The sequence below is a fragment of the Otolemur garnettii genome, unplaced genomic scaffold (genome assembly GCF_000181295.1).
Source record: "Otolemur garnettii isolate 467f Iridium unplaced genomic scaffold, OtoGar3 scaffold00016, whole genome shotgun sequence".
In the NCBI taxonomy this organism is placed as follows: domain Eukaryota; kingdom Metazoa; phylum Chordata; class Mammalia; order Primates; family Galagidae; genus Otolemur; species Otolemur garnettii.
Window position 1 is genome coordinate 22728078 of NW_003852411.1, and position 8445 is coordinate 22736522.

Consider the following 8445-nt stretch of genomic DNA (forward strand, 5'->3'; position numbering starts at 1 on the left):
CAGCAGGCTGTTCAGCCCAGACTTCTGTCTTTATGAGCAGCATAGGGAATGGAATGGAGCCCCAAGAGGCGTCTGCATCGACGCATATGTTCTGTTTGAGAGTCTACCACTGTTTGGATTAGAGCATTAAGGCAGTAGCTCAAATCCCCTCTGACACAGAATCCCCCTAAATAATGCGTAATATACCTGAAAAGACAGTTTTGAGGGTGGAGATCTCTTTTTCCCCTCTCTTTAAAAAATTGAAATTGTCTACTTTTTGCTAATGCAGTGTCTCCATTTTCTTTTCTAATTTTAGGCAAGAAATCTCAGAAAAGGTAAGTTTTATCAACGGTGAGGCATTTCCACCTCTGTTGATCCCTTCTCTACTTCTATTAAGATACTTCCTATTGTAGCTAAACAAAGCAGTTATTTACATGGGGTCCCTATTTAAATGGAATTTCCAGATAGGGTGACAAGTCTATTAGCTTCCTTCAAAAGCTGTGTTTCTTGGTGCTAGTGGAGCTGAATAAATGGATAAACAGACAAGTAATACCCTAGTACGAAAAGGATGTTTATGTGATGAGAGCTTTTCCTGATTGTCTTAGAATTTTCTTTGAGGGTTAGAAGGATGGTGATATGTTTCTTCCTGTTCTGGCTGAACATAAGGCTCTAAATACAGTATCCAAGAAATATTCAATTCAACAAGCATTTATGGACAAACTAATGTGTACTGGCTCCTAAGAAGGAGGCAAATCTGCAGACCCCAGACCCTCAATGCCTAACACAAAAGGGTAAACCACTATTGCTCTAGTAAGCATCGACTCTTAGAAACCAAAGTGCCAATTGTTTTTTAATTTACTCTTGAAACTTATGTTTCTTCAGTTGGAGAAGTAGTATACCGAGAAAAGATACAGGCACGAGAATGTATATGACCCATTTTGCAGAAATGTAGATGGCAACATTTTTCTCAGTTTCAAGGATTTAGTGACTTGCTTTAAAATTTTAGGAAGGGGAATGTAAGTAGAAAGAACTATGGAGATGAGACGTTAGTGACATATTAAGTACACAGGTGGACACCTGGGCTCATTTTAAAATGCTAGAAATGAAGGAAGATGGTTCCTTAGGGATCGTGTGGGCCACCATCCCCGCAAACCACAAACATAGTAGTTCAGTGGGCTGTAGCTTAGAGTGCAAGAGAGAACCCAGGAAGAGATGAAGTAGCAAAGACCAGGTCATAAGGTAATTTATAAGCCGCATTAAGGGTATGAAGTTTATCCTGGGGTCTTTGGACCATCACTAAAGCAGCAAATGTCACCTTGCACTCTTCATCTTACAAGGTTCACCTTGTCCAGCAATATGGCAAGTACGGGAAACAAGCGAGCCTGGAACAAAGAGACCTGTTCTGGAGGCATTTGAACCTGTTAGGTTAATGCTGATGGCACCTGTCAAAAGAAATAGCAGTAGGATGGGTTCATGAGATAAGAGGAGGTGGAATCAACTGAATGCAATTGTTAATTGGATAAGCGGGAGAGGGGAGAATCAAAGAAGATGCCATGTTTCTGGCCTGGGAACTGGTGGATGATAGTACTATTTGCTAGTGAGAAGGGAACATAAAAGAATGAGAAGTTTTGGAAGTAAAGACCGTGGGTTCAGGGGCAGCGCCTGTGGCTCAAAGGAGTAGGGTGCTAGCCTCATATGCCAGAGGTGGCGGGTTCAAACCCAGCCCTGGCCAAAAACTGCAAAACAACGACGACAACAACAAAAAAAGACCATAGGTTCAGTTTTGCATGTCCCAAGCTTTAGGTGTCTGTGGTTCATCTCACCATGGCCCATTGGGCCTATCCACAGCACTAGGGGCTACCTTGGGGCAGGAGATGTGTATTTGAGAGTTCCTGCATTTCAGGAGGTAACTGGCATCTCAGGAGTGGATATGGTTATCCAGGGACAGTGGAGTATGAGAATGGAAGAGGACCTGGGTGAGAGGGTGGGAACCAGAGGAACACCAATATCTCACAAGTCTGCTCAGGAAAAGGGAAAGGAGAGGGTTGCCAGAGAGGCAGAAGGAGAAGGAGGAGAGTATAGGGTCATGAATGCCAAGGAAAGAAGGAAATGGAAGCAGTTTTAAAGGTTGCCAGGAGAACCAGTAAGTTTCCACTGAGTGTAAGGAGGGCGTCAGTGGGGAGACCATTTTCAGTGCACAGATCAAAACACAAGTCAGCCGAGTGTGGAGGAATCATTTAGGATGGGGAAGTAGAGCCAGAACATGCAGTGATCTCTTTTAGAAAAGTGTGGCTATGAATGAGAGGATGGGGACACAGGGTCCGTGGAACTTCTTTTTATTTTTTACTATTCTTTCTTCTCTTTCTTAGTGTAGATGGGGACTAGTGAGAAAGGGTCGTGTCTCCAGGCTGGCCTCCCTATCTCTGTAGCAGGAAACCCACACGATGTGAAACTTCTTTAATGCTCACACTTAGGGAGTGAAAGTTTTTTTCTGGCACAATCTACCCAAAACCATTTTCTGGCCACAGGAACCACCTGTTTTAATTGCCACCAGATGGATGCAGATCAACTGAATTTTTTTTTTTTTCTTTTTTTGGTAAGATATCCTTGAGGAACAGAAATTGATGCTGGCTGGAAGAGTATTTGCATTAATTAACATAGTAAGCAAATCATCGTGTTAAGTTTAATGGTTCACTGGTTGTTACAATGTACCAATTAATAGTTGTTTATTGAACACTTTTCTGTTGGAACAATGCTAAGCTTGATTGAGAGACCAAGAGGAATAAGGCATTGTTCCTGACTTCAGGGACATTGTGTAGTTGGAAAGTTAAGACAGACATACAGGGGAAAAAGTCAGAAAAATATAAGGCAGAGTATGGTAAGGGCAGATGAGTGCTATTTTGGAAGGAAAAAAAGATCCTTTGGCTTTGTGATTAGAGAAAATTTTATAATAAAAAGAAGGTGGAACCTGAATTTCTTTCTTTCTTTCTTTCTTTTTTTTTTTTTTTTTGAGACTCTGTCATACAGTCTACAGTATAACTCAGCAACCCTGTAACCCTATGGCTAGGACTGAAGGTGTGGACTACCATGGCCAGCTAGGCTTTTTTTGAGATCGGGTCTTGCTCTATTACCCAGGCTGGTCTCAAGCTCCCAGCCTCAAGCAGTCCTCCCACCACTCCCTCCCAAAGCGCTGGGATTATAGGCATGAGCCACCACACCTGACCTTGAGTTGCTTTTTAACAAACAGATAGGATTTAGGTATATAGAGAGAAGCAGGGCAGAAAGGCAGCCTAGAAGAGGAGAATGATAAAAACAAAGATATGGTAGTGGGACTATGCAGGCATGGTCTGGGCCAGTGAGGAGAACTTTCTAGAACCCATAATTCATTAAGGAGCTGTGAAGGAGATGTTGAAAGGGAAGGGAGAAACTATAGCCTCAAGGCAAAATGTGGCCTTAAGTGCAGCCTTTTGACTGAATCCATATTTTTGCAGAACAAATCCTTTTATTAAAAGGGGTACAAAAGAGAAAGATGAATCTTTTCTTACCTCTTTTGGTGCTTAAAAAAGAACAATCTTGAAATCAGAAGGCCATAGGTTCCCCGCCCCTGGAAAGACATAGCAAAGAAGAATTATTTGTGCAGCTCCCTTGGAACACCTGTCATTTATTGACCAAAGTGACCCTAATTCATTGAGTTATTGCATTTTAGGTCTGGGAAGGATCATGATGGACTCTCTATTATCGAGCCAGTTTACTACAGGCCTTGAACTAGTGACAGAGTTAGTTACAAGAACAATAAAACTATCAAATTTAATTCCATGTTGCATATCTTAAATCACTAAATGTTGCTTACACCTTTGTGGGTCTAGGCGCTAGTAACATTCCCATGATAGGGAAAGAAACAGGCATAGAGAAATGAAATGGCCTGAGGTTCTGAATAAATAGCAGTGTTAAGATTTGTACCTATCTGGATCCAGGGGTCATGCTCTTAACCCTTATATTCTAGAACTCAAGACTCTTTATTTTTTATTTGTTTGTTTTTGAGGTGGGAAATCTCACTGTGTTTCTCAGGCTGGTCTTGAACTTCTGGGCTCAAGTGATCTTCCCACCTCAGCCTCCTGAGTAACCAGGATTACAGGTGCATGCCGTTGAGCCTGGCTTTAGAATGTAAGGCTCTTGACTCAGAGGTTAGAGTTGTGAGTCCCAGACACCCCCCTCTTCCAGTAATGTGATTTTTTTTTCTCACACTGAAACCATCGTGTGATGGCACCGAGGAAGGGTGGGGTTGAAGAAGTAGGGCGTATTTCTAGAATGAGCCAAAGACAGAATTAACACCACCGCACTAAACACCATACCCCATTGTTTTTAAGACCTTGTGCTAACTTTCACAGTCCTTCGTACTCATTTCTATTAGCGACTGGATGGTGAATGAATGATTCCATGGGTACTTGTGGTTTCAATTCTTGCTAGGTTATTTTGACTCTTCTGCAAACTGGCTCTGTTTATCACCTCATTTGGTTTCTAGTGTCTAAATTCTGGCAGGGTAAAAGCTACACCCAAGATACACAGGAAGATACGATGCCAACCTCAGAGGAGGGCATATGTGAAATTTTGTTTTCAGAAACATTTTTATCTCTATATTGGCAAGCACCTTTGCAGCTGCTGAACTGTGGTTTACCCTGACGGTTCATCATGAGACCAAAAGTCTCAGAATCGGGTGCTCCCCTTGTAAGGTGCTATTAAGACATATCACCCGTCCTGTCCAAAAATGAGACAGTTGTGTCACACACAAAAACTGTCATGTATTACGTGAAATTAAATTTTCACCATCTCCTTAAATCGTATCCCACCAGAATCAGATTTTTAGAACCACTGCACCATTCCTATCCCAAATTTTGATTTTCTGTAATTTTACTTTCCATGTGAGCACGTGCTCTACTTTCCTGACTTTGCACTGTTGAAAACAAATCTAGACTGTCCTTTAAGCTCATTGATTCTGGGCACAAAGGCTGTACTGCGGCAACTTCTCCAGGTGTGGCCTGTGGACCAGCAACAGAAACCTTACCAAGGAGCTTGTTAGGGAGAGAGAATCTCAGGCCGAACTTAAACTTACCGAACCGGAGTCTGCATTTTAGCCTTACCTCTGGGTGGTCAGGACAGGAAAATGTGAGCAGCCCTGTGGGGTCCTCTTCCTGTTCACCTGCATCGTAAAGGTCTGCCGCTTGTCCATGATTCCCAGCTGAGGGCATTTCCTTGCTCCTCTTCTCACCTCGAGTGAACATTTACTCTTACCCCAGAACGTCCATTCTTGCAATTTTCTAATTTTCCTTCATCTGATTTATAATTTCTTGTTTTTCTTTCAGCATGGATGACCCATATTAAATCACCCTCTATGAAAGGAAATTCTTGGTGTACCGAAGAGTCATTGGAGTCTTCAAATCCCTCATTGAAAAGTTTGGCGTGGCGGCGTCTCCTTTATCAAAGATGAACGTATCCCTTCAGTGCATCTGGAAAAATGTCTGTGTGACAAACAGCTCCTCTGTCCCCATTTTGCCCCTCGCCCATCCCCCAACAGGCCCACAGGTGTTGCTCGTAAAGCTTAGTCTTTTATCTTTTCTAGGGGGAAACAAATGAGACCAAAGGGGGAAAGGATTACTCTGGAATAGGAAGATGGCTGACTTTGCTTTCTTGATTGTTATTTCCAGTTTCAATTCAATGCTGTACCCGATGACACATACTTCTAAACGCAGTGGAAATTTAACTACAGACTCAGTTTCCTGGAGATCAACTTTTACGTTGTCTGTCTTCTGCATACTGCAGGGGTAACCTTCTCAGACAATTCAGAAAGGGCATCACCCTTGCTTTGCTGCTCCAGCTGAGTAACGGAGTCCTGCTCCAGGTGGAAAGTCCCATCTGCATGGTCCATGGAGTCCTCCTATTTAACAGGCTCAGCCTCCTCCCCTTCTTCAGCTGTGTCCCCTCCTCAGCTGGCTGACTTCTCCAGGTAGCATGTCCTGAACACCAAACACAAGGCGAGAGGAGAGAAATCGCCTGGCCTGCCTGGGTTGTTCTGTTTTGTTTGGGGGTTTTGCTGTCTCTTTTTATTAGACCCATCCATAGTTCTTGAAGTCACTGCTTCCTTTAGGACCACTGTGTTGTTAATAAAGAAATATCATCACCGGATTACGAGCTCTCTGATGTTATGCAGAAGAGTTAAAATAAGTAGAGAGAGTCACTTGTGTGAAATGCTCCCTCTCCCCTGCCCCCAAAGCTCTCATGCACCCCCTAGAATCTATCTGTTCTTTAAGATTCATCTCAGGCATCCTCCATTCTTGACACTTCTTTCATAATTAGTCCTTAACTAGTCTGGCCTGTGGCAACCTTCCCTTCCTGACTTCTCATACAAGGTTAGTTTGTAACACAGAGTTCTGTGCTTAAATACACCCTGGTTTTTTTTATGTTACTTAATTTGTATTTTAAAAACTATCATATGTTATGTTCTTTCCCCAATGAGATTGTACACGTCTTTTTTTAAATTTCAGATTCCTATGAGGGTACAAATGAGGTTGCAATGTTTGCGTTTGTTAGGTGAGGTCCCTGTTGTAGTTGTGTCCTGCACCCAGGAGGTGTGCCCTATACCCTTACCCTGTGCCCATTTAGGTGGGAGCACACTGATTTGCCTCTGTCCTCCCCCTTCCCCCAACTTGAATTAAGTTTTCCTTTGGGTTCATATTAGTATCAAGAACATAGGATATGTGCTTTTCTAGTCCTGTGATACTTTACTAAGAAGAATGTGTTTTGCCTCCATCCAGGTTGATACAAAAGATGTAGGGGCAGAGATTGTGCTAGATCCCTGAAGTGTTTGATTTACTACTTGAGGATAAATGCATGATCAAATTAGAAAGAGCATGCAGTGTACTGCTGATACAAGTTTCAGCAAACCCCCTCTCTCCATGCCATCTAATGGCCTGGACAGTTACTCACCTAATGCCAAGGGCTGACTTCTTATGCGTGAATACGGTCCTGCCAGAAGCTGGTTAGAAACATCTCCTTGTCCCGTGGCCAATAAGCTTTTATAAATTTGCACGTTATGAGAATAATTTTGGCAAGGATTACATGTTTTTTAACGTCATCTTGAATTCAGTAGGGCTGTTGTAACAGATTCTCCTGGCTGCATTCTCCTGTGAATCTGAGGTGTGTTTTTTGGTGCACATTCACATGACTCAGGCTGTGTTCTCTGGAGTTGTACAAGGCACAACCTGTGCAGAGTCCCCTGGGGCAGCCCTGATTGCAAGGATTTATTCAACTAAGATATTAAGGCCAAGGAACCCAGGTGGAAACTATTTCTGGTGAGTGAGATTTGCATAGATTTGAAAATATAGTCCCTAGTTCAAGCCTTAAGGTTACTGTGTGATCCTAGGAATTTTATCATGCTATGCCCCATAAATAAAAACTCATAAATGTCTCCAAAGCCTTTGGGCATAATCTCCCTGAGATTTAATTCCTTTGCCTCTAAAATGAGAATAAAATCTGTCTTGCTTACCTCATGGCATTATTGTGATTTCATCTCCAGTATGAAATTGCTTTGTGAACCGAAACTTAAGCATAGATTTTTCTGTTCACCACCCAAATATTGCCTTTCATATTTTCTTGGTGGAGGATTCTGGATCTTACCCTAAGTCTGGATCAGAAGTAGCTGTGAGATCTTCTCCTGAGATTAGGAACCAGAAGTTCCCTCATTTGTGTCCAGCTCTCAGATTATCCCTGCAGAAGGTCAGCTCCCTTGGAGCTGCTGACAGGGAGTCAAGGGCACCAGTTGGAACCTTGCCTCTATCTCTGTATAGTGACCCAGGCGAATCACTGCCTTCTCTGAACTTCAGATTCATTTATTATCTTTCTCACACAGCTATGCTCCAGATTAAATGAAGTAACTATTTCCTCCCAGCATCCAGGACACAAACTTTCATCAACTCAGCAGAGTCCAAGGAACACAGAATTATCTATTTCTTTGAATTTGTTCACCAGATCAGTGTGCCTGGGCTCTATTATTATAGTTTCTAACAAATTTTCAACAAACTCAGATCCAATTTTATCACCTTAGTTCTAATAAGAAAAATCTGTCACCTGACTGTCACCCACTTCTAATGTGTGACCCCAGCTTTCACCCTTTGGCTTCCCTGAGATTGTGCTCTTTTCTTTGGCCCATGTCCTCAACAGAGCTAGGTCTGGGATGATTTAATGGGAAATAGAATGAGGCAAGAAAGAAGCTTCATGTTTGAATCATACTGTGGAAAATTAATCAAAGTTGTCCTTTAGACACCCAGGGCCTTCCCTTCAAAGTTCTTCCTATTTACCTGCTGACTCGTGTCTACACCTCAACTTTTCTCCAAAGTTCTTCTAAAATTTCCCTCTTGGCTCGGCACCTGTGGCTCAATCGGCTAAGGCGCCAGCCACATACACCCAAGGTGG

General features: G+C 42.6%; 2 protein-coding genes across 2 annotated transcripts in view; one reads left to right on the forward strand and one right to left on the reverse strand.

Moving 5' to 3' along the window:
* Window positions 1-3954, reverse strand: part of CUNH1orf112 (chromosome unknown C1orf112 homolog) — a 128005-nt gene extending 124051 nt beyond the window's left edge. Inside the window, exon 1 of the mRNA XM_023510724.1 lies at window positions 3525-3954. Coding sequence (XP_023366492.1) covers window positions 3525-3595 — 71 coding nt within the window. The 5' untranslated portion in view covers window positions 3596-3954. The remainder of the gene's footprint in view (window positions 1-3524) is intronic.
* The window catches only part of SELL (selectin L), a 21434-nt gene extending 14915 nt beyond the window's left edge, over window positions 1-6519 (forward strand). Inside the window, exons 8-9 of the mRNA XM_012802729.2 lie at window positions 296-314; window positions 5340-6519. Of these exons, the coding sequence (XP_012658183.1) occupies window positions 296-314; window positions 5340-5358 (38 nt within the window). The 3' untranslated portion in view covers window positions 5359-6519. The remainder of the gene's footprint in view (window positions 1-295; window positions 315-5339) is intronic.
* Window positions 6520-8445: the final 1926 nt, after the last annotated feature.